The sequence below is a fragment of the Corvus hawaiiensis genome, chromosome 5 (genome assembly GCF_020740725.1).
Source record: "Corvus hawaiiensis isolate bCorHaw1 chromosome 5, bCorHaw1.pri.cur, whole genome shotgun sequence".
Lineage (NCBI taxonomy): Eukaryota > Metazoa > Chordata > Aves > Passeriformes > Corvidae > Corvus > Corvus hawaiiensis.
In genome coordinates, this window is record NC_063217.1 from 1,213,339 (window position 1) to 1,236,901 (window position 23,563).

Here is a 23,563-nt window from a genome sequence, read left to right on the forward strand (position 1 = left end):
CCCCGTGAGCCCTCTTGTCTCGGGGCTGATTGTAATGAACCACCGGCATGCGGGATTAGCGCGTTAAACCCGCGCCCAGCCCGGGCTCCCGGCAGACATGTGAAGACATTAGCACAGTTTGGGCTCTTTGAGATGTGCCGGCTAATCCCTGCAGCAGCCGGGACAAAGGGCAGCTTCCGTCGCAGCGTCCCCTGCTTTTGGCACTGTCCCTCTCTCCTTGCACTGACCCCTTTCAGCACTGTCCCCTTTTCCCTCTATCGTCCCCTTCTCCTTGCTCTGTCCCTCCTTGTATTGTCCCCTTCTCCTGCAGCATCCCCCTTTCCAGGCACCGTTCCCCCTCTCCATGCACCATCCCCTTCCCCTGATATTGTCCCCTCTCCTGGCATCATCCCCTTTCCTCTGCCTCATCCCCTCTCCTTGCACTGATCCCTTCTCTTTGCACCATCCCCTTCTTAACTGTCCCCCCTCTCTTTGCCCCAGGTTTCACACCTGCCCAAATAAATCCTCCACCTGAGGCTCTTCTTCCCCCAGCTCCAAACCCAGACAGACACGGGGAAAATCCAGTTCTGGGAGCTGATACTGCCCAGCTGAGCACCCATTGCCCCTCTGCTGCTCTTATCTGGGAGGTCCCAGGTACCCACTTGCCTTGAGCCTCTCAAGGAGCTCCCCAGCTTCCTGTGGATCCCACCTTTGGATCATCCCCTGCTCAGCGTCCATCCCAAAACTGGATTTGAAACCTCCACCTCTGCCAAAGCAGAGCCAAGCAATGAAAATGAAACCTTGGCTAATCCTTGCCCAGCTGTCACCCCAGGAGCTCAGCTCACAGAGCTCCCACCAGCTCTGCCTCCAGGTGCATTTTCCCTCCTGTCCTGGCTCTGAAATCCCTGGAGAGGAAGCCAGCACTGGGTGGGATGTGTGAGCTGCGGGCAGAGCAGGGGGTTGTGGTGAACAAAACCTCTCCAGGATTCGGGGGCTCTGTGAAGGCCTTGAGCTGTGAGATGTCCAAGCTCCCAACACCTCTGGGATGAGCTCTGAGTGGGCTGCAGGTGGCTCCCACTCCCCCAGGTCCCACTCCCAGGAACAAGCCCTGCAGGAATGGGTGTCATTCCTGCAAAGATGAGCCCAGGAGTTGCATAAATAATTTATTTCACCCCCAAGCCCCGGGGTGCCCTGCGTATCCTGTATATATTAGATATTGCCAGCTATGATACATCCTATAATACACGGACAAAGGGCCCCGTGGTGGCTCAGCAGCTCTTTGTCACAGTCTGTGCAGGGGCTGTCCCTGAGCCAGGGGACGAGGACGTGTCCTCCTGGCCATCCCCTGACTCCGCTGGGAAGTCCTTGTCCTCCTCGTGGTGGCTCTGCGAGTCCAGGCTCCTCTGTGGGGTGCCCAAACCCATTTTGGCCAGTTTGGCTTGTTGCTGTTCCAGGCTTTGCTTCCTCCACTTGATCCTGCGGTTTTGGAACCAGACTTTCACCTTGGAATCACAGAATCATAGGATTAGTACATTTGGAAAGGTCATTGAGTCCAACCATGAACCCAGCACTGCCACATTCACCACTGAACCATGTCCCCAGCTGCCACACCCACGGGTTTTTGAACACTTTCAAGGATGACAACTCCACCAATTCCCTTCCACACTCCCGCTCCAACCTGGCTGCCCCATGGACCCCTGGGCTCAGGCAGCATCCAGTCTATCCCTGACAAGATGGAAAACTGCTCCCTGCCTCCCAGGAGCTGGACCTGCCAGTGGTGGAGAAGTCCAGCCTTAAGAGGGAGACAAGTTCCTGGCTCTTGGACAGCCACGTTGTGACTCAGTTTCCCCACCTGTGATCCACCATACCCTTTTAATGGAAACTCTGCAATCAGCACCCCTGGGGCTCCCAAGGCAGCCTGAGGGACACGTCCCAGCTCCCTGGGGAGCCTCCCTGGAGCTGCTGGTGGCAGCAGCAGGAGCTGGAGCTCACCTGCTCCTCGGTGAGGTGCAGGGAGGAGGCGAGCAGGCAGCGCTCCTGCCCCACCAGGTACTGCTGCCGCGCGAACTCCTGCTCCAGCCGCGCCAGCTGCTCGCTGCTGAAGATGGTCCGGACACGCTTGGCTTTGCTAGGCTTGGCTTTGAACAGGGGGAAGCAACACTTGGAGATCAGGAAGCCTGGAGGTGACAGAGAGAGGGGTCAGGGTGGAGAGGAGCCCTTGGAGGGGTCCCCTCTAGAGTGGGGTCCCTCCTTGGGAGCTTCTTTCCTGGAGAGGCAGAAGGAATGTCCCCATTTGGAGGTGTCCTCTTCGAAGAGGTTTGCTTTTGGAGAGGGTCCCCCATTTGCTGAGGGTCTCCTTGGAGAGGTGGATAAAAGTCCCTCATGGAAAAAATCCCTTTGAGGGAATTTCCCATGAGGAGATGGAAGGAGCTCCCCCATTTGGAGATGTCCCTTCTGGGGGCGTCCCAGAGAGATGGGCACGGATTCTCCTGGAACAGATCCCTGTGGAGGGATCCCCCCTTGGAGAGGTGAAAGGAGATCCCCATTTGCAGATGTCCCCACGGGAGAGGTGGATTCAGGCCCCTGTTTGGAGACATTCCCAGGGGAGAAGTGGACAGGAGCATCACTGGAAAAAGTCCCCTTGAGAGGGGTCCCTGGGAGAGGCAGCCAAGGGTGCCCCCTTGAAGAGATTGGAAGGAGGTCCCCATTTGGAGATATTCCCGCTGGAGAGGGGGGTGTGGATCCTTCTGGAAGAGATCCCATCAGTGGCGCCCCGTATTTGGAGAGGCCAAAGGACTCCCCTAGGTGTGGTGGAAGGAGGTCCCCCTTGGGGGTGTCCCCACGGAAGAGGTGGACAAGTGTCCCCCGGGGAGGAAGGTCCCCATTGCGGGGTGTCCCCCAGGAGAGGAGGACGGGGATCCCCCGGGAAGAGAGGGCCTCCCCCGTGGAAGCAGGAAGGAGGAGGTCCCCCCTGCGGGGCGGCCCCGGGAGCAGGAGGGGTCCCGGTGCGGGTTCGGGGGAGCGGTACCTGTAGCCCCGAGCCGGGCGGCCCAGGCGGGGGGGACCCCGCAGCCGGGGGCGCAGAGCGGCGGCAGCGGCGGCCCGGGGGCCGGGGGGCAGCCCCAGAGCGGCGGCGGGGCCGGCGGGGGGGGCGAGGCGCGGCCCAGCAGCGCCGCGATGGTGAAGGAGCGGCCGGGCCGGGCGGGGGGCGCCGGGGCCGGGGGCGGCATCGCGGGGCCGGGGGCAGCGCCGCCCGCGCCTTTATAGGGCCCGGGGGCACCGGGGCGGGACCGCGGCACCGCCCCCGCCCCGCCCGGCACCGGCTCCGCGTCCCCTCCTCGGCCCTCTGCCCTCGGCGGGGATGGCCCCTCGCCGTGCCCCCTGCCCTCGATGTAGGGTGTCCCCTTCCGTGCCCCCTGCCCTCGATGTAGGGTGTCCCCTTCCGTGCCCCCCTGCCCTCGATACAGGGTGTCCCCTCGCCGTGCCCCCTGCCCTCGATACAGGGTGTCCCTCGCCGTGCCCCCTGCCCTCGATACAGGGTGTCCCCTTCCGTGCCCCCTGCCCTCGATATAGGGTGTCCCCTTCTGTGCCCCCTGCTCTCGATATAGGGTGTCCCCTTCTGTGCCCCCTGCCCTCGATGCAGGGTGTCCCCTTCTGTGCCCCCCTGCTCTCGATTGGGGTGTCCCCTCCATGCTCTCTGCCTTCAGTGGGGTAACTCCCCGTGTCCCCCTGCCCTTGACTGGGTGTCCCTCCGTGTCCCCTTACCCTCGATGGGAATGATGCCCCCCAAGCCCCCTGCCCCCAAGTGAGATGGTGTCCCATGTCCCCCTGCCCTTGACTGGGTGTCCCCCCGTGTTCCCCTGCCTTTCATTGGGGTGTCCCCCTGCCCCTGGGGCAGAGACCCCCCCCGTGTCCTCCCACAGGGTGACATTGGCCCTGAATTAGTCAGGCAGGAGGATCCAGGTGCCCAGGGGACAGCACGGGGCACCCAGCGTCACCCCAAGGCCACCAAATTCCCGGGGGGGGACTTGGGGTCCCCCTTGGCACTCGGAATTCTCTCCCCAGCCTGCACCCCCTGCACAGTTGCTTTTGGGGGGGGTCAATACACCCCGGGCCAGCGAGAGGAGGGGACAGGCCCAGGGATGCCCCGGTGGCGGTGGCAGAGGCGGGGGGCTCTCCCTGCACCCCCGAGCTCGGCCCGCTCGGCTGATGGGATTCAGATGGTCATTAGGGTCTGAGATTCCTAAAAATCCCGCAGCTTTCCTAATGAGCTGGGAAAAGTCACACCTCGGCCGGCGCGGCGGGGGGCGGGCCCCGGTCAAAGCCTCCCCCGGGGCTCGGGGCTTTATTGGGGAGGAAATGGGGCGCGGGGGAGTCGGGCCGGGGCCACATCTGCGCCACAGCAGCCCCCTCGTTCGGCCTTCCCGAGGGACAGACCCAGAACCTGCCGCGCTCCAAGCTGGGAATGACCCCGAGCATCGCTCCGGAGCTGGGAAAGTCATTACGGGGCGGTGCCCGGGCCAGGAGCATCCCCCGCTCTGCGGCTTCCCGGCTCCTCGGGGATGGAGGTGGACACCGGGACCCCCAGATCCACGGCACTGGGGCACCCCCAGCCCGGAGCCTGCAGGTGAAGGCTCCCAGGGCGGGGTCTGTGCACCAAAAATCCATAAAATCCTGTGGCGGGCACCGTGCCAGGGCGATGCCACATCCCCTGGAGCAGCACAGGGACCCCATCCCGCTGCCACTGCGGTGGGGGCGAGTAAAGGCCCTGGGGAGGGGGCAGAGATGAAAGGGCAGCAGATTTGGTGTTACTGGGTCTTAATTACGGCCTTGGGAAGATAAAAAGGCAGCAGGCCCTCGGCGGGCTCGGCTGTGTTTGGACAGGAGGCACTTTCCCTTTTTTATTCCTTTTTCCTCTCCTCTGTTTAACGGAGCTCAGCAAACACCCCAGGAACCCTCACACAGCCGGGTGGTCCCAGGATGGGGGTGCTCAGGATCCCTGAGCACCTGTGGGATCAGGATCCAGGTGATACGGGGCCGGAATGGGGATACTGGAGCCCAGTGGTGCTTTGGGATCCATGGGGATCAGGATCACATGATCTGGAGCTGAAATGGGGATCCTGGTTGGTGCCCAGTGGTTCTCTGGGATCCATGGGGTTGGAATCCGGCTGATATTGGGCTAAAATAGGGATACGGGGACCCAGTGGTATTTGGGATCCATGGGGTTGGGATCTGGATGATTTGGGGCACAAAGGGGATAGAGGTACCCAGTCGTTGTTTGCTACCCTTCAGTTCTTTTCCAGGTGGGAGACTCCTGTCCTGGAGAGATGGAAGGGAGGTGTCAGAAATTTGGGGAGGTGCTGCTATGCAGCCAAAGAGCAGGGAGGGCAGGAATTGGGGTCACTGCCCACAAACCCAGTGTCCCCTTGCAGCAGGCCAGGATCCAGGAGCGGGATGTGAATCCAGGGATGGCTCCTGCCTCATTTTGAGGTGTAATTGCCCAAGGCTCCGGCTCCTGAGCTAATTAATGACAAAGCTGCTCATTAGTCCCGGGCCAGGCGTCTGGGCAGGTGTGGATTGCAGAGGGACGGAGCCTCCAGGACCCCTGGACAGGCTCGGGGCGATCCCGGAGCCCCAGGACCCACCTCGGGTTTGTGCCCATCTCTGTCCTGCAGCATCCCTCTATCCATCATCCATCTGTCCATTGTCCCTCTGTCCATCCCGGCTCCCAGAGCCTTTCACCCACAAAATCCCTTTGCATCCGACTGCCAGCCCTGCACCGGGGGCCGTGGACACCCCCAGTTTGCAGGAAAAGGGACTTTTCCACCAATTCAGCTGAAATGACTGGAAAACAGGGAAGTGTTTGGATACCCACTGCCATCAAGTGGCTGAGGAGGATCCAGACCTGACCCTCGTCCCTTGTGGGATCATTTTATCGGAATTCCACATCCTCCCCCAAGAAAATCCTCTCTTTTTTACGGTTATTAAAGGTCTCACACCCGGGTTTGGGATGCAGAGCAAAGCCCTCCCTTAAGCATCCCAAGATATGCAGCTCCACTGCTTCTCTCCACAGGCCTGAGCCAGCTCCAGGGAGCTTTTCTCAAGCAGGACTTGGACGTGCACAGGTCACCCTGGCTGTCCGAGGGTGCAAAGGCAGAAAAAATAAGGAAAAAACTATTTTTAAAGCCTGGCAGATTTCCCTGACCTGAGAAACTCCTTGTGCAGGAGCTTTTGGAAGCTGAGAACTCCAACAGAGGAATTTCTGCAAATAATGACACCTGTAGCTGAATGATACGGGAGAGAACATGCCCCAAACCCCAGAGTGGGGGTGTCCTGCAGCAGAGCTGGGCAGCTGGGTGCTGGGAAGGGTCCTCCTGGGGCTGGGAAGGGTCCCCATGGTGCTGGGAAGGGTCCCCCTGGGGCTGGGATGGGACAGGTCCCCCCCAGGGCTGGGTTTGAACCCATCCCAGGAATGGAATGGGTTTCCCAGGGCTGGGATGGATCCCTCAGGAATTGAGGCTGCAGGGATATGTAATGTTTAAAGCATTTTCCACGCATCTGAAGGAAAAGTGCTGATTTTTTTTCCTCATAATCTTCATTATTTTGTTTTGGGGCTTTTGGAACTGGGGTTCTCCTGCCCTTCCCATTCTGCTTGGGTCCTGCTCCCTACCCAAACTCCTTTGGATGCTGGTGGTGCCGAAGGAGCCACTTCCAGCAAAAAATCCACTTTTTGGAGAATCTGGGTCTGATTTCCAAAGGCACCTGAAGTGCTGAACATCTCTGACCCACAGGGACCCGGGGCACCCCAGTAAGGGAACATCCCAGTTAGTGAACATCCCAGTTAGCAGGGATCCCACTTAGGGAACATCCCAGTTAGTGAGCATCCCAGTTAGCAGGGATCCCACTTAGGGAACATCCCAGTTGGCAAAACTCCAGTCAGCTGCCAGCTAAAGAGGGTCCTGTCACCATCCATCCCAATTAACAGGCTGCCAATTACTGGGAATCCCAGTTAGGGCCGATCCTGCTGAGTATATCCAGAGATCCCAGTTAGCGGGATCCCAGTTACAAAGCCTCCCAGTCAGCGGATCTCAGAGGATCCCGACTGGGAGGTGCCGCAGGGGAGGGTCCCAGGAGGATCCCAGTGAGGTCCCAGTGAGGCCCCAGGAGGATCCCAGTGGGGTCCCAGGAGGATCCCAGTGAGGTCCCAGTGAGGCCCCAGTGAGGTTCCAGTGAGGTCCCAGGAGGATCCCAGTGGGGTCCCAGTGAGGTCCCAGTGAGGTCCCAGTGAGGTCCCAGGAGGATCCCAGTGGGGTCCCAGGAGGATCCCAGTGGGGTCCCAGTGAGGTCCCAGTGGGGTCCCGGCGGAGCCGTTCCCTGAGTGACCGCCAGAGGGCGATCCCAGACCGCGCTGGGCCCCGGTGGCACCGGGAGGGGAGAGGGAGGTGGGGAGAGGGAGGTGGGACAGTGGGATGGGGACAGGGAGGTGGGGACAGGGAGGTGGGACAGTGGGATGGGGACAGCGGGGATGGGACAGTGAGCTGGGGGCACTGGGATGGGGAAAGTGAGGTGGGGGCACTGGGATGGACAGCAGGATGGGGACAGCGGGATGGGGACACACCAGAAAAGGACACACCAGAGTGGGACACCCTGGGCTGGTGCAGTGGGCTGGGGGACACCAGGCTGGGACATACTGGCATAGGGGATGGGACATAATGGGGTGGGACACACGTGTGAGGGTGGGACACACTGGGATGGGACAGTGGGATGGGACACATCAGGGTGGGTTATACTGGGATGGGACAGTGGGATGGGACACACCAGGGTGGGACACACTGGGATGGGACAGTGGGATGGGACACACCAGGGTGGAGCACTCTGGGGCTGTGACACCCCAGTGCCAGGAGGTTTTTCCCAGGATGTTTATCACGGAGATGATCCCAGTGGATAAAGGGGGGTGACGAGCTGTCCCCTCTCCGTGCCTTGGTGCCATGGAGCCACGCAAGCTCTGGCTGAGCCTTTGGGTGTCGGTGTGGGACGTGTCCCAAGGGACAGCAGGGCTGGGGACGATGGGAAGGGGGAGATTCGTCCTTCACATGCTGATTTCGGGACAGCAGGACCAAACTCCTCCGAGTTCCCCCTGGAATCCGCTCCCGGGGGTTGCAGCATCCCCAGGGCCACCAGCGCCTCTGTGGGTGCCCCTTTTCTCACCATCTGCCCCCCGATGCGGGGCGGGTCAGCGCCCCTCCATCTGCCCAGCAGGAAAGTCATACGCGGTGTCATTGCCAAATCCAGAGGCGCCCGCGGAATTGATGGTGCCGGATTTCCACCCGGATTTGTCAACAAGGCTCCTTGGCCTCCCCTGGAGCCCCCTTAATCCCCCACACAATTGCAGTTTGCTGTGCAAACAGCGCGGGGGGGGCCAGGCTGGGCTCTGCATCAGAAATGTGTCCTTTGGGGGGGCTTTAGTGCCGGGGCTGAGCCGGGAGTGAATCCCGGCATCGCTAACGCGGGATTGAGGCGATTCCGGAGCCGGCGCCCTTCACTAACCCCAATCCCCGGCGGGAATGGGGGGGGCCGCTCCCGCCCCTATTCCCACCTTATTATCCATTGATTGACTTCTAGGAAGGGTAATAACATCGAGGGATTGATGCTCTGAATCCTGGCTGGAGATCAAATGGAGCAAATTTTCCATGTGGGATCTGCTGGATAAAGCCCAGAGCGTTGATTTTGCCCCCTGGAAGGGCAGGTGAAGGGGACAGGGGGCAAGGGAAGGCAGAGGGGAGGGAGGAGCCTCCAGCCCTCCCCGCTCCACCAAACAATCAGAATAAAAGCAAATTATTTCTCCCATTTCCCTTGCCGAGATGAGCGATAAAGCGTCCATCCCGAAAAGCGCCTGATAACGCTTTAATTTCACTGCGAGGCCTAAAAATGCCATTTCTACGCAAAGCAGGGCCCCGCTCTGCTCCCCGGCCAGCTTTTGATAAATGTTGGGTGATTTTTCCCTTCCCTTTCTGCCGATTCCCGTTCGCTTGGCGCGGGGGAAATGCCCCTGGAGCTACGAGCGCCGCACAATGAAGCAAAATCATATTTTAGTCAAAATAGGCAGACGGCGCTCGCAGCCAACTTTCAAATTAGCATTTTGAGGGCAAATATGCAGCAATTTGAGATAATGAGGCCTGATTATTCAATCCAATGAATGTTAAATAGGCGGCGAGGGCGCCCGCGCCTTATCTCCCCCGCTTTCCATTTATTTGACTTTAGTTTAGTTTTAATCGTTTCCCATTTGAACTCTTTATTTGTCTTGGCTCAGGCCCCCTTCCCCCACACTCCCACCCCTCCCACGCTCCCTCCCTCCCTTCCCGGGCATCCCTGCACTGCCAGCTGGGATTCTGCAGTGGGAAACTGCCAGCAGCGGCCTCCATCCCTTTCCCGATGGATGTGCACGAGTTTTGTTGCTTGGATTCCAAGAAATTGGGGCTGGTGGAGGTTTGGGTGTTGCTGTCAGTCCCGGGCCGTGTGTCCGGGTTTGGGGGGTGTTTTGATGGTGGTGGGAATGTTTGCAGGGATGTGGAGCCTTGGGGAAGAGATTCCATGGAACCATGGAACCATAAAGATCATCCAGTGCCATGTTCAGGGACACCTCCCACTATCCCAGTTGGATCCAAGCCCCAGTGTCCAACCTGGCCTTGGGCACTGCCAGGGATCCAGGGGCAGCCCCAGCTGCTCTGGCAATTCCAGCCCAGCCCCTGCCCACCCTCCCAGCCAGCAATTCCTTCCCAACATCCCAGCCCAAGCTCCCCTTTCCCACTGGGAAGCCATTCCCTGCCTCCTGGCCCTCCAGGCCTTGGCCCCAGTCCCTCTGCAGCTCTCCTGGAGCCCCTTTAGGCCCTGCAAGGGGCTCGCAGCTCTCCCTGGCTCCTTCCCTTCTCCAGGGCAACATTCCCAGCTCTCCCAGCTGCCTCCAGAGCAGAGGGGCTCCAGGCCTGGAGCAGCTCCGGGGCCTCCTCTGGGCTCTCTCCAGCAGCTCCACGTCCTTCTGCTCTTGGCCCCAGGGCTGGGGCAGCTCTGCAGGTGGGCTCTCACCTGAGGGGGCCCAGGGACAGAATTCCCACCTTTCCTGCTGCCCACGCTGGGATCAGCCCAGGGCTGGGGGTTTTGGGGTCGTTTCCAGCCTCTCACACCTTTGAGGTTCTGCGTTCCCAGCTCTGGCTCTTCCTTCACCTCTTCCCTTCCCTCCAAGGCTGTCGGTGCAGTCGCTCCCTCCCTGGCTCCCAGCACCACCCTAAAATGGCTCCAAAGGACCAACGAGCTCTGGGAATGGGATCCCAGCCCCCCAATCCCACATCCCATCATGCAGCTCCCGACGTTCCTGCAGTGTTTTCCTTCTCTCCCTTGGAAATTCCATTTCTCTGCAGCCCCAACAAGGAGCTTTTCCCATCCCCACAGAGGGGCAGCTCCAGGCTGGGCAGCTCCCAGGGCGAGCAGCTGGGATGGAGAGAGGGATTTGGGACCAAAAGTGGAGGAAAAGAGCAAAATCATTGTTTTTGTGTTGTTTTCCAGCTTGTTCCTGGGATGGGAGTGGGGTTTGTCACGAGTCCCCATCCAGGATGTCACTGCAGTGTTTTAGGGGAGCATCAGGGAGAGCTGGGGGAGGGAGATTCCGTGGAGGAGGAAGAAAAAATCAAGTTAATCAAAAATTGAAGGAAAAGTTAAAGTTGAGGGAGAAATGAAAGGAAAAAAATAAACTAAAATTGAAGGAAAAATGAAATTACAGCAGAAATTAAAGCTAAAGCAGAAATTAAAGTTGAAGGAAAAGTTAAAGCCAAAAATTAAAGTAGGAGCAAAAATTAAAGCAAAATTTCACTGAGCTCAGCTCACTGAGGATGCTGCGAAGGATCCCCGAGTTCCCTTTGATTCCAGAGTGGAATAAAAAATACAGTAATTGATTTCAGGGGTAATTAAAAACCCTTCTTATGCATCAAATGCAGAGGTGAGCATGAAATCAAAGAGATGAATAAATAAGAGATAAATAAATAGGAGCAGGGCAGGGAAGGTGAAGGGAAATGGAAAAAAATCCCAATTATGGAGGTAAAAGATGGGAAGTAGCAGAGAGGAGATGTGGTGAGAGGAGAGATAATCAGAGCATAAAAAATGGGGGAAAACAATCAAAAGAAGGGAAAATCAAAAGCAGATGCTGAGCAGGGATAAGAGGTGGTCGGCAGAGCGGGAACAGGCCCTGGACTGGAGGGATAATTGGATTTTAGTGCATCTCAGGGGCGATAAGAAATTCCCAGTGTAGGTTTTTTATTCCCCTATGAAGCATATTTTAATGGGGTATTTGAATACGGCTGGGGCAGCACATCCCAACGGAGAAAACACGGGATTTTCCGCAGTTTGTGCATTTGCTTGGAGGCTTCTCGGGGTGAAATGTGGCTCTACCTGCGCTCAGCACCCCGTCAGCAGCGTTTGGGGTGAGCAGGAGCCCCAAAAGCAAGGAAAGGGACTTGGGAACCGCGGAATGGGGGGGCTGGAAGGGACCTCAGGGCCCGTCCGGTGTCCCCGCGCTGGAGCGGAACGGACGCCCCGGGAGCCGCGGGGCCGGAGCGGGAGATGGGAGCGATAGAGCACGGCAGGCTCCGACCCCGCTGCCCCGGGCACCCCTTATCAGCGCGGCATCGGCGCCCGCGCCCCGCACGGCTCCGTGACCTTGCTCCCGGCACCGGGAACGGCGGCAGCGCCGGAGCTCTGGGGCAGCGGACGGGGTTTAATGGGATGTTGGGATTGGGGCCCCCGCGGGGACTCTGGTGTCCCTCACCTGCCCCGGCCTGGGAAGCTTGGGACGGGGAAGGGCGCGCGTGGCTCGGTGCCACCGGGATAATCCGTGGGGACACCGGGAATCTGCTCCCTCGTGTGTGTGGTGACAGGAGAGCGGCCCGGAGGGGTCCGGCAGCCGGGGGGCACACACAAGTGGGGGGTGTGGGCAGGGGCACAGCTGGGCATGGACACACCTGGGAACGGACACAGCTGGGCATGGACACACCTGGGAATGGACACACCTGGGCATGGACACACCTGGGCACGGACACACCTGGGCATGGACACACTTGGGAGTGGACACACATGGGAACGGACACACCTGGGCATGGACACACCTGGGCACGGACACACCTGGGCATGGACACACTTGGGAGTAGACACACATGGGCACGGACACACCTGGGCATGGACACACCTGGGAATGGACACACTTGGGAATGGACACACCTGGGCATGGACACAGCTGGGAACGGACACACCTGGGCATGGACACACCTGGGAACGGACACACCTGGGCACGGACACACCTGGGAGTGGACACACCAGGGAACGGACACACCTGGGAACGGACACACCTGGGCATGGACACACTTGGGAGTGGACACACCTGGGAACGGACACACCTGGGCACAGACACACCTGGGCACGGACACACCTGGGAGTGGACACACCTGGGAACGGACACACCTGGGAACGGACACACCTGGGCATGGACACACCTGGGCACGGACACACTTGGGAGTGGACACACCTGGGCACGGACACACCTGGGCAGGGACACACCTGGGAACGGACACACATGGGCACGGACACACTTGGGAATGGACACACTTGGGCATGGACACACCTGGGAATGGACACACCTGGGCATGGACACACTTGGGAGTGGACACACCTGGGCATGGACACACCTGGGAATGGACACACCTGGGCATGGACACACTTGGGAGTGGACACACCTGGGCATGGACACACCTGGGAATGGACACACTTGGGCACGGACACACCTGGGAATGGACACACCTGGGAATGGACACACTTGGGCATGGACACACCTGGGCACGGACACACCTGGGCATGGACACACTTGGGAGTGGACACACCTGGGAATGGACACACGTGGGCACGGACACACCTGGGCATGGACACACCTGGGCACGGACATACCTGGGCACAGACACACTTGGGAATGGGCATACCTGGGCACGGACACAGCTGGGAATGGACACACCTGGGAACGGACACACCTGGGAATGGGCACACTGGGGCATGGGCACACCTGGGAATGGGCACATCTGGGAATGGACACACCTGGGCACGGACACACTTGGGAATGGACATGCTTGGGAATGGACACACCTGGGCACGGACACACCTGGGAATGGACACACCTGGGCACAGACACACTTGGGCATGGACACACCTGGGCATGGACACACATGGGAACTGGCACACCTGGGCATGGGCACACCTGGGCACAGACACAGCTGCGTGTTCCTTTATGTACAGGGACACACCTGTGCTCGCACACACGTGCACACCATGCCCGTGGCAGGGTCTGGGGGACAGACAGGCAGGGCCACGCTGAGGATGCAGTGCCCGCGCTGCCCAGGCTGCGGGGACAGGGGTGTGACCGCCCGGGTGTGACCGCCGGGGTGTGACCGTCGGGGTGTGACCGCCCGGGTGTGACCGCCGGGGTGTGACCGCCGGGGTGTGACCGCCGGGTGTGACCGCCCGGGTGTGACCGCCGGGGTGTGACCGCACCGGGACTGGGCGTCGCCCCGGCCCCGCCCCGGCCCCGCCCCCTCGCTCCCGTTCCAGCCGGCCGGGGCGGGGCCGGGGCGGGGCCGGGGCGGGGCCGGGGCGGGGCCGGGGCGGGGCCGGGGCGGGGCCGGGGCGGGGCCGGGGCGGCTCGTGGGCGTGGCTAACGCGGGGAGGGCGGGGCTAACGCCGGGCGGGGGCGGGCCCAGAGCAGTTGTGGGCGGGGCCGGCGGTGTCGCTCGCGCTGCGGCAGCGGCGGCTCCGGAGCGGGGCCCGGCCCGGCCCGGCCGCTTCTCCCCGGCCCTGCCCTGCCCTGCCCGGCCCGGCCCGGCCCGGCCATGGCGCTGCTGCGGGCGGCCGCGCTGCCCGCCGAGGGCTGCCCGGCCTGGCTGCCCACGCACGTCCAGGTGACGGTGGTGCGGGCTCGCGGGCTGCGCTGCAAGGGCGGCGGCGGCGGCGGCAAAGGCAAAGCGGGCGGCAGCGACGCGTACACCGTGATCCAGCTGGGCCGCGAGAAGTACAGCACCTCGGTGGCCGAGAAGAGCGGCGGCAGCCCCGAGTGGAAGGAGGAATGTGCCTTCGAGCTGCCCCCCGAGCCCGGGCTCCGCGCCGGGCTGTTGCTCACCGTGATGCACCGGGCGCTCGTGGGCATGGACCGGTTCCTGGGCCAGGCCCTGGTGCCGCTGGAGCCCGCCCGGCAGCGCGGCCGCGAGCCCGACGAGCGGTGAGTGCGGGGCACGGCACGGGAGGGGCCGGGCTGGGGCTGCGGGGGCACCGAGGGGCCCTGGGTGGGCGTCAGGGGGACACTGGGTGCCCTTGGTGGGCGTCAGGGGGACACTGGGAACCCCAGGACGGGCGCCAGGGGGTCACCGTGTGCCCCAGGGTGGGCACATGGAACCCCCGTGTGCCCTGGGATTGGTGTCGTGTGGTCCTGGTGTGTCCCAGCGTGGTGTCACGGCATCCCCGGTATCCCTGGAGGGGCGGCGGGGTCGCTGCGTGCCCCAGGGTGGGCACAGGGAGCCCCCAGGTGCCCTGGCATGGCTGTCACTGGACCCCCGTGTGGCCCCGGACGGGCACTGCGGGGTCCCTGGGTACCCAGCGCGGGTGTTGGAGGAGGAAGGACATCACGGGTTCCATGGACACCCCAGGGATGTGCCACAGGGATTAGGGTGTGGCGGGGTCCAGGCGTGCCCCGGGAAGGGCTTTCCAGGCATTCATCCACCATCCGTGGGCCGTGCCCGCCTCAGGAAGGGTCTCAGGGGGCCCTGGGAAAGTGTCCCGAGGGTGGGCTGGCGTGGGGCCGTGTGTGACCCCGGAAGGACACGGGGGATCGCGGGGCCTGTGGATGCTCCAGGAAGGACATGGTGGCAGGGGTGGGACACCACGTGTGCTCCAGGAAGGTGTCCTGGAAGAGGGGCTGGCTCGGGGTCTCTCCGTCCCTATGGAAGGGGGGACAGGTCCCGGGGGACAGGATGGCCCGAGGTCTCTCTGATCCCGGCAGGGTTTTCCCGGGGTCTGTCTCTCCTGGGAAGCCGTGGCACAGCTGCACTCGTGGTTTGTCCCCTGATGGCTGCGGTGGCTTTGCAGCCCCCCTGCTGTCACCTGCTTTTTGACGGTGCCGCAGGAGGGTCCCCAGTTTGGGGGTGCAGACCCCAGCCCCGTGCTGCCTCCAGCACAAATCCCTGTGCGTGGGGGGAATTGCTGATCCTCTTCCTTCCCCAGAAGGGTTTCAAACAATCGTAATGTTTTCGAGCCTTTGCCATGCACAAAAAATGCAGGAATGTGGCTGAAATTCCTTTAGGGAAGGCGTTTTGGGGGCTTTGTTCCATGCAGACCTGGCTGGGCCTGCGGCAGCGTCCCCCCTGTTCCCTGGCCCCCCGAATCCCGGGAATTCTGCTGGCTCGCTGCCCGAAGCTGCGGGCTTGGAGAGGAGCCTCCCTCGCCCTCCTACCCGGGGCAGCGCATTGATTAGCGTGAAAAGGGATTGGAAGAACTTTTCCCGTGGAGAAACGCAGCTCCACAGCCTTGGAGACTCCCGGCTGCCCTAAAATGGGAGCGTGGGCAGGGAGCAGAAATGAGCAACCCCGCAGTCACTGGCTGGGAGTTTCCCCCCGGCGTTTATTTTGCTTTTCTTAGCAAAACGCCGGGAGGCCGGGCGGTGTCGGAGGAGCTGGGTCGGGATTCTTGGGGCCTAATTGAAACCAGCGCCGACTGCGGGGCCTTGGGAGAGACACAACAGGGGGATGTGGAACAACTCCGGGGCTTGGGGAACGAGCCGGGAGCTGGGGCAGGGGCCTGGGGAGAGCCCCGCTCCGGGGGGACAGGTTTCTGTGGAGCTGTGCAAAGCAGGAGCCCCGCGAGGCCCCGCCAAGGCTCGGTCCCGTCTCAAAGGTCTTGTCAGGGGCCATTAATCCCACGGGAGCAACGTCCAGCCTGGCTGGACCCCACGCCATGGCCACGGTCACCCCGTGACACCGGTCCTGCAGCCAAGGGGGGATCTGGGCTGGGGGCTTTGGAGGAGGCTTCAGAGAGACCTTCCAGTGCCTGAAGGGGCTCCAGGAGAGCTGGAGAGGGACTGGGAACAAGGGATGGAGGCACAGGACACAGGGAGTGGCTTCCCAGTGCCAGAGGGCAGGGATGGATGGGATATTGGGGGAGGGATTTGTTCTCTGTGAGGGTGGGCAGGCCCTGGCACAGGGTGCCCAGAGCAGCTGGGGCTGCCCCTGGATCCCTGGCAGTGCCCAAGGCCAGGTTGGAGCAGCCTGGGACAGTGGGAGGTGTCCCTGCCCATGGCACGGGTGGGATGGGATGAGCTTTAAGGTCCCTTCCAGCCCAGCCCATTCCATGATTCTCTCATTTGCTGTCTGTCTCCCTCCCTTCCTGTAGCTTTGCTTGCATAAGGAAAATTCACTTCCCCTTGTGGCATTTGGGATCACAAGAGCTTTTAAAACTCTTTATTTTCATCCATGGCCCCCGAGGATGGAAGTGAGCACGGAAAAGGCGACGGAAGCTCTCACCCTGTGCCCCGAGCACCTCCGCTCGCTCCAGCCCCGGCGCTGGAGGTGTCCCGAGGGTGGGTGGCAGCTCTGCAGCGTGGAGGGGCTGCACTGTTGTTTGGAGGAGAGTCCCAGGGACTGGAGCTTGTCCAGCCAAGTGGGAGAAGGATCATGGGGAGCTCAGGGGGTTCTGGCTCTTTGAGAGCTTCCAACCGGCTCCGACGTCTGGCCTGGCCCTGCTGGAAACAACTTTGTTTAGGAGGAAACTTTGAGTCCCAGATTAAAAAAGAGCAAAACAAACAGAGGCTCCCACCCTCGGGGCCGGCCCTGCTGAGCCCACCCAGGCCTGTGCCGGGGAGATAACGGGGCTGTGGGGCTGAGCCTCTGCCACGTGCCGGGTTCTGGGATCCCGTCCGCGCCCCTCGCTCCGGGCACAGCCCTGCTGCCAGCTGGAGTGGGAGCCTGCTCCAGCAAAGGATCCATTGTCAGTGTGCTGACCTTGCTCCCATTTCCCTGCTGATTTTTATTGCACAGAAACTTCACCGGTGATAATTATTATCCTTGTTTTCAGCTCGGTGGAAAATGTTCGTCAAACCTGGGCACTTCTCCGGGAAGGAGCCGCTGGGGGTGTTTACGAGCTGCCTCGTGCGGCTCACTCTGGGTCATTTCAGTGCTTTGCCAGAAGAAAATCCACTCCTGGAGTTGCACAAGAGCAGCCTGAGAGCTCTCATGGCCGTTTTGGGCATCCCAGGGTTTGTCCCACGCTCGGGCAGCTCCAGGGATTGGGCTTGGCAGGCACAGCAAGCTCCGAGCATCATTTCCCCCTTTGCACTTGAGCCTTTGTGCATCCAGAGAACCCTGGGCAGGACGCTGCTGGTCCTCACCTCCCTCCCCTGAGCTGATCCTGCAGTTCCCTGTCGTGTGCTCAGTCCCTGCAAAACCAGGATCCAGCCCAGGAAAAGAGGGGTTTTTGGGAACTCACAAGGCAGCTGCTGCTTCTGCTTCCCACCATCCAGGAAATGCCCTTGGAGTCCCCTGTGGGGGCTCATCCTGTGGGGTGGCAGTGAGCCAGGGAGTGTCCCCTCCACACCCAGCCCATCAGCAGGCACCTGGGAAAGCTGGAAGTGCATCCAGGGAAACAGGGTTCCATCCAAGAGATATTAGGGTGGGTTTGCCTGGAATCAGAGAATCCAGGGGGTTTGGGGTGGAAGGGACTGTAAAAGTCATCCAGTGCCACCCCTGCCATGGGCAGGGACAGCTCCCACTGTCCCAGGGTCTTCCAAGCTCCATCCAGCCTGGCCTTGGACACTGCCAGGGATCCAGGGGCAGCCCCAGCTGCTCTGGGCACCCTGTGCCAGGGCCTGCCCACCCTCACAGAGAACAATTCCTTCCCAATATCCCATCCAGCCCTGCCCTCTGGCAGTGGGAAGCCATTCCCTGTGTCCTGTTCCTCCATGCCTTGTCCCCAGTGGACTTGGAGACCTTTCCCTTGGCCAAGTTGTAGCACCCCTTGGGTGAGCAGCGTGGTGGGGGGACATTGAGGGGGGACAGGAGGTGCCTGGAAACACCTGCAGGACTGGACCTTGGATCTCCCTGCTTGGGAACCCAGAAGATCCTTGATTTTGCTGTGTGAGTGTGAGGCTGATGGTGGGGGGAAGCAGCAAACGTCCAAGATACGCTGGGCTGGCTAAAGCAAGCCCTCAGTGTCCACTCCCTGCTCTCTCCCTCTCTGAGGTACCATTTCCATTTGCCTTCTGTCCCAAAGGCCTCTCAGCCCCTGGGACACGGGAGGTGTTAGAGGTGCAAGCACAGACCTGCCAGAGCCCCAACGCCAGGGCTGTGCAGCGCTGGGATCTGTGTTTGAGGGGGCCCTGAGTGCAGCAGGAGTCAGCAGTCCTGGCTCCGTGTTCCTGTAGTGACTTGCAGCTGCTCCCTGGCTGCTGCCTGGGCTGGGAGCGCCGGCCCTCGGTGTCCCTGCGGCAGGGAACTCGTCTGGGGGAGTCGTTCCCTCTGCAGAATTAGCTCAGCTCCCACTTCCCCAAAGCCCTTCCGTGCTGCACTTCCCTCTCCTCGTTCCCATTCCTGCCCAGCTGTGGAGGCACCTGCTGCTGGGAGGGCTCTGGGCTTCTGTGGGGCTGCAGCATCCGTCAGCAAACTTCTCCAGCCAAAGTCACTGCTCTGGGACAGATTTGGGATGGGAGGTTTGAATCCAAGGGCAAAGAGCCCTTTTCCCTGTGGTCACAGTGCCCAGCAGGGCTGGTGAGGGTCTGTGAGGTGGCCGGGAGCACCAGGGAGCTCCTGGGATGAAATCCTCTGTTTGGGGCTGAAAATGCAGCTCCGAGGGGTTGTTGTGTCTGGGCTGAGGCAGGAAACGCCCTGGAGTGTTGAAATGCTGCAGGGAGGAGGGGGTGGGTGCTGCCAAAAACCAGGTCAGGATGCTATGCTGCGGGCGGCATGGCGGGCAGCCAGGCCTGGGATGGCACCCGTGGTGGCCAGGGCTGGGATCTAATCTGTAGTGGCCAGCTGACCCCAGGCAAGCGTTTGCCCCAAGCTGGGAGCCCAGGGCAGAGGGCCAAGGTGCTCCACAGGGTGTAATTTTTTCCTACCTGCCCAGTTAACCCCATTTTCATGCAGTTGCCAATGCTGGTTTAAAGAGTTTAAGGCCCTTGCTCTGTTCTGCTGCAGGAAAACTGCTTTTTGTGTTTTTTAAAAGATATTTGAGTGGTCTGATCCCAGCTTTGCAAGTCTGGCACATTGGGTCTGGCGTGTCGGTGGCTGAGAGCACTGGCCCATCACCCTCCACCATCTTACAACCCAAAAAGCTGCAGACTCAGGCTTCTCCCTGTGTTTCGCACAGATTTTCCAGGGCCCTGATTGCCTCCAGCTGCACAAAAACCTGCAGCAGCTCGGAAAACACCCTGCCCCTGTCACTACAGAGCTCCAGACTGCGGGGAGCTGGTGCTGTTGCCTGTGCTGAGTTCAGCTGTGCTCAGTCCCTGCTCCAGGAGCCTCCTGGGTCACTCCTCCTGTCCCTCCGGAGCCTGGTGGAGTTCTTGGCAGCTTTGGTGAGCAGGGGGGAGGGGGGGCTCTGCTCCCCAAGGACAGGGAGCTTTGGGGGGATGCTCTTTGTGGCTCCTGGAGGAATCTGCTCGATGGTGGAGGAGTCCAGGGAAAGCCTGGCGTTCCACCACTGTCAGGTGGAAATGGCCTTTGAGCCCCTGCTGTGCCTCTCTCTCTGCCCCAGGCCTGTCAGAGCCTGTGCCTGGTTCAGGTGTGCTCAGACCTGCCATGGAATTCGCCTGTTCCATCAGAAGCCTGGCCGGGGCACGGGGTTTGGCTTCCCAGCCCAGGGTGGGGGTTTGGGAACTCCTTCCCTGCAGCAGCATCCCGTGGGCTCCTCCCCAGCTCTGCATTTCCAGGGGGTCTCTTCACTGACAAATCCACCGAGGATGAAGGAGCAGAACCTGCTGCTGGGCTCAGGATTCACTCCTTTTTCCCGTTTCCCCCTTTTGACTCACTCCTGAGCACGGGTTGATGTGATGGATGAGCAATCCATGTGTGAGCTGTTCCCACAGTGGATGTAGCCAGTGTTTTAAGCTGTGTGGAGCCGGGGGGTTGGTGTCCCTTCCCTGGGATTGGTGTCCCTTCCCTGGGATTGCTGTCCCTTTGGAGAACAGGCATTCCCAGGCCTCTGGGTGCTGGTTCTCTGTGCAAGCCCTGCCATGGTGCTTCTCCCAGCTGGAAGTGGAAAGGGATTCACAGCACACCGTGCTTCTCCTGCCCTCCCCGTGCCCGTGGAGGGGCTGCCAGGAGCAGGGGCTCCGGGGAACCTGGGCAGCAGCTCCTGGTGCTTTGCAGTCCTGCAGGGTGAGCTCAGTGCTTGGGCTGGTTTAACTTTGGATTCTTTGCAGCAGGGCAGGGGATCACTGGCACTGCCAGTGTCACACAGGGACCTTGTCCCCTGTCTGCTGGTGTCCAGGCAGCTCAGGTCACTCGGTGACCACAAGGGTGGTTGGCAGCTGGGAGGGCACAAACCATGGATGCTGTGGAGTGTGAGTGGATAAATCCAGCTGAGGTGATCGTGTCCTGACTCCTGCTGTTGCTGTCCCCAGTCGTAAACGTTTCATGCTGTTTTACATCTCCTTAAATCTTCCCCCCTTCCCTCTTCCCACCTGTTCATCCTGTGCTAGAGAGAGGAAAAGCCTTGGATTTTCTCAGCCCAGAGTGATTTGAGATGAAGCTGCTGCCCGTGCTCTCATGCCAGCACTGTCCTGGTGGCTCAGAGCTCTACTCCATCCCTGGTGTCTATCCTGGTCCAAAAACTGTCCCATGCCATCCCATGCCATGCCATGCCATGCCATCCCATGCCATCCCATGCCATCCCATGCCATCCCGTCCCATCCCCTGCTTGGCTCTGGCTGTGCCAGGATGGGCCTTGTCCATGGAGCACCGATGTGCAGCAGGGTTCGTGCCGGGAGCACCATCCCTGGGGCACAGCCTGGGGGTGCTCCACCAGCTGGGACAAGAGCAGGGCTGGGCTTTTCCCTGGTTTTCAGGCTGCTCCCTGCCACTGAGTCCCTCTGGAGTGACAATATCTCTGTTCCTGGTTTGTGGGTATGGGACGAGCCCTTCAGCAAGTGCCAGTTGGTGCTGGGATTTTCTCACCTGGGTTCCAGTTGTCCCAGTGGAGCACCAGCACCATGCCCAAGGCTTCCTGCCCTTCCACACGGCTCCTGCTCTTCATTCCTGATGCGCAGCCCCTCTGGAGCTGGTCCTGTTGGAGCTGGAGCCTGTCAGAGGAGCAGGGCTGGGCTGCTCTGTTGTGTAAGGAGCTGGGGGTTGGTTGCCTCAAGCCTTGTTTGTGAGCACTTCTCGTAAGAACATTTGGAGAGATGAACTTCCCACCTCAGCTGCTCCATCCGCAGGGGAGTCAGCCTGTGTTTATTTTCCATCTGTGCTTTTAGCAGCTTGCAGGGATCACCTGGCAGGAGCAGCCATCCAAAACCAACACGGGAACCGGCGCTGCGGAAAGGCTTCCCAGCCCCAGCGGGGGAAGCTGGGGCAGGAACACGGAGCCAGACAAAAAAGCACAAAATTCCCCGGGGCTGGGTTGTTTTCCACCCTGTGCTTCCCCTCCCGGGTAGGTGAGCTTCCTCCTGGCCCAGCTGCCTCAGCTCCAGGCTCAGGGAAATGTCCCGGTGCTGGGCTCTCAGGGGGCTGTGCCGAGAGGAGCCGGCCTCAGTGTTTTCCCTGGATTGGCTTCTCCGTGCCCTGCCCTGCTCTGTCACTGTAGCAGCCCGGGTGAGCCTTGATTTGAGGCTTGGGGCTCTTCTGCCCAGCCGGGCTGACCTCGTTGCAGGGATGAATCAGCAGTAAATGCCAGCCTGGAGCAGCCTGGGAAGAGCCTCTGGCTCGGGGCTGGGATGTGTCTGTGTCCGCCTGCAGCTCGGGTGGGGCAGGGCAGGAGAATTCCTGCTCGGTTTAAGGTGAAACTCGCCCCGCCCCACAGTGCTCAGTGCTTTTGGGAGGCTTTGGGGAAGCACCTGAAGTGGAAGTGCTCCAGGAATGCTCCAGCTGTGCCTCCTTCCCTGGTGCATCCCTGAACCCCAGGAGTCACCAAGGACTTCACTCCCCGAGGAAACTCCCTTGAACTCCCTGCCGGCCAAGCACTGGGACCAGTCTGAGAGGGAAACTGGAGGCCCTGGTGCCCAGGGTGTGGTGAGCAGGGCTGGTGGGGCACAGTAGGTCCAGCTGAGCTGGAGCTTGGAGGGGAATCTTTTGGGGACCCCAGCCAGAGCCATCGGAGGGCAAAGGTGGTCCTCCCTGGAATAACCCATATCCTCCTGGGAATAACCCGTGTCCTCCCTGGAAGTGGAGCAGGGTGTGCCCCTGGCAGCTCTGAGCCGTGCTGTGTGTGCTGCCTTGCTCTCCTGATCTCATCCCAGTGTCCCTTGGTAATCCCGAACTGGTGGAATGAGCTTGGATCTCCCCGGGGCTTTGGGATGCTGACCCGGGAAGCTGCTGATGGGGTGGAGGCTTTGGCTTTGTGCTTGGCTCTGTGCTGAAGGAGTTGTTTGCTCCGGAGGGGATGTGGAAGGGACAAGGGGATGGAAAACCTCGGATCAGGGTCGGTGGTGCTTTCCTGTTGGGGCTGGCTCTGTGTCCTACCCATCCCAGCGTTCTCTCCCCATCCAGGAGGTGCTGGGCCAGCCCAGTGCTCCCAACCCTGACGAATTTTCTCACTGATGGGGAGTAAACAGTGCCCAAGCATTCCCTTCTGTAGCTCCAGGACCCACGGCAATGTTTCTTGGAGCAGGGGTTCCCCGTGCCCCCCCAAACTGTCCCCTGCTGCCCAGGGGAGGACAAAGCACAGAGGAGAAGGGAAGGTGTTTGCCCTGAGTGAATCCATCCCATCCTCACCCTCTGTGGGGTCGCTTTCCCTCCTTAACAACATTCCCGTGCTCCTGTTTCCACGCCAGTGTTCTTCCCTTGGCTCAGCCTTTCTGCCCGGGATGCTGCGGGAGGATGAGGGCAGCCGTGGTTTTGGGAGCCCGGGGCTCCAGCAGCCCTGGGTGCTGCTCTCCGTGCCTCCGACTGATCCTGGCAACAGCAAATGTAAAAATAGACGCGGGGTGCTGTCTCCCAGAGCTGCCTTTGGCACTGCTCCCTTTGGCTCTCCGTGGGGAGAGGGAGCAGAGAGGAGAGGGATTCACGGGGGGGCCGGGAGAGCTGGGATGTGCTCATTAACCACGGTGACCCAAATGAGTGAGCACAGCCCCACAGTGGGGGCTGGGGAGCCTCTGCCACACGTGGCTGCTCCCAATCCGTGTGACAGCCCAGGAGTGGGAGCTGCAGACCCCTCGGAGCTCACAGGGCCTCCAGCTGCTTCCCCTTTCCGGGGAGTTCTCTGTTTGAGGTTTCCTCTCTGCCCAGCTGGGGTGAGTTGCTGCTTCCTTCCCCTCAGCCACCCCGGGCTGCTCTCCGGTGATGCCTTTTCCTGGTCTTAAAAT

The 23,563-nt window shown here is 61.0% G+C and overlaps 2 protein-coding genes across 2 annotated transcripts in view; one reads left to right on the plus strand and one right to left on the minus strand.

Annotated features, from left to right (window-relative positions):
- Window positions 1-1,247: 1,247 nt before the first annotated feature.
- LOC125325754 (homeobox protein not2-like) lies at window positions 1,248-3,209 on the minus strand. The gene is made up of 3 exons (XM_048303076.1): window positions 3,008-3,209; window positions 1,972-2,156; window positions 1,248-1,481 (listed from the first exon to the last, which is right to left on the minus strand). Exons 1-3 carry the CDS (start codon window positions 3,207-3,209, stop codon window positions 1,248-1,250), a joined length of 621 nt encoding a protein of 206 aa, XP_048159033.1.
- A 10,686-nt stretch (window positions 3,210-13,895) lies between these two features.
- RAB11FIP5 (RAB11 family interacting protein 5) overlaps window positions 13,896-23,563 on the plus strand; it is a 38,305-nt gene continuing 28,637 nt past the window's right edge. The window contains exon 1 of the mRNA XM_048303778.1: window positions 13,896-14,281. Coding sequence (XP_048159735.1) covers window positions 13,896-14,281 — 386 coding nt within the window. The remainder of the gene's footprint in view (window positions 14,282-23,563) is intronic.

What these genes read in the sequence shown, in the direction of transcription:
- LOC125325754 (XM_048303076.1), bottom strand. Translation starts at nt 3,209, where the DNA reads ATGCCGCCCCCGGCCCCGGCGCCCCCCGCCCGGCCCGGCCGCTCCTTC. An exon ending in CGCCCGGCTCGGGGCTACAG is followed by an intron (nt 2,157 to 3,007) that starts GTACCGCTCCCC and finishes TGTCACCTCCAG; the next exon opens with GCTTCCTGATCTCCAAGTGT. An exon ending in TGCACCTCACCGAGGAGCAG is followed by an intron (nt 1,482 to 1,971) that starts GTGAGCTCCAGC and finishes TGTGATTCCAAG; the next exon opens with GTGAAAGTCTGGTTCCAAAA.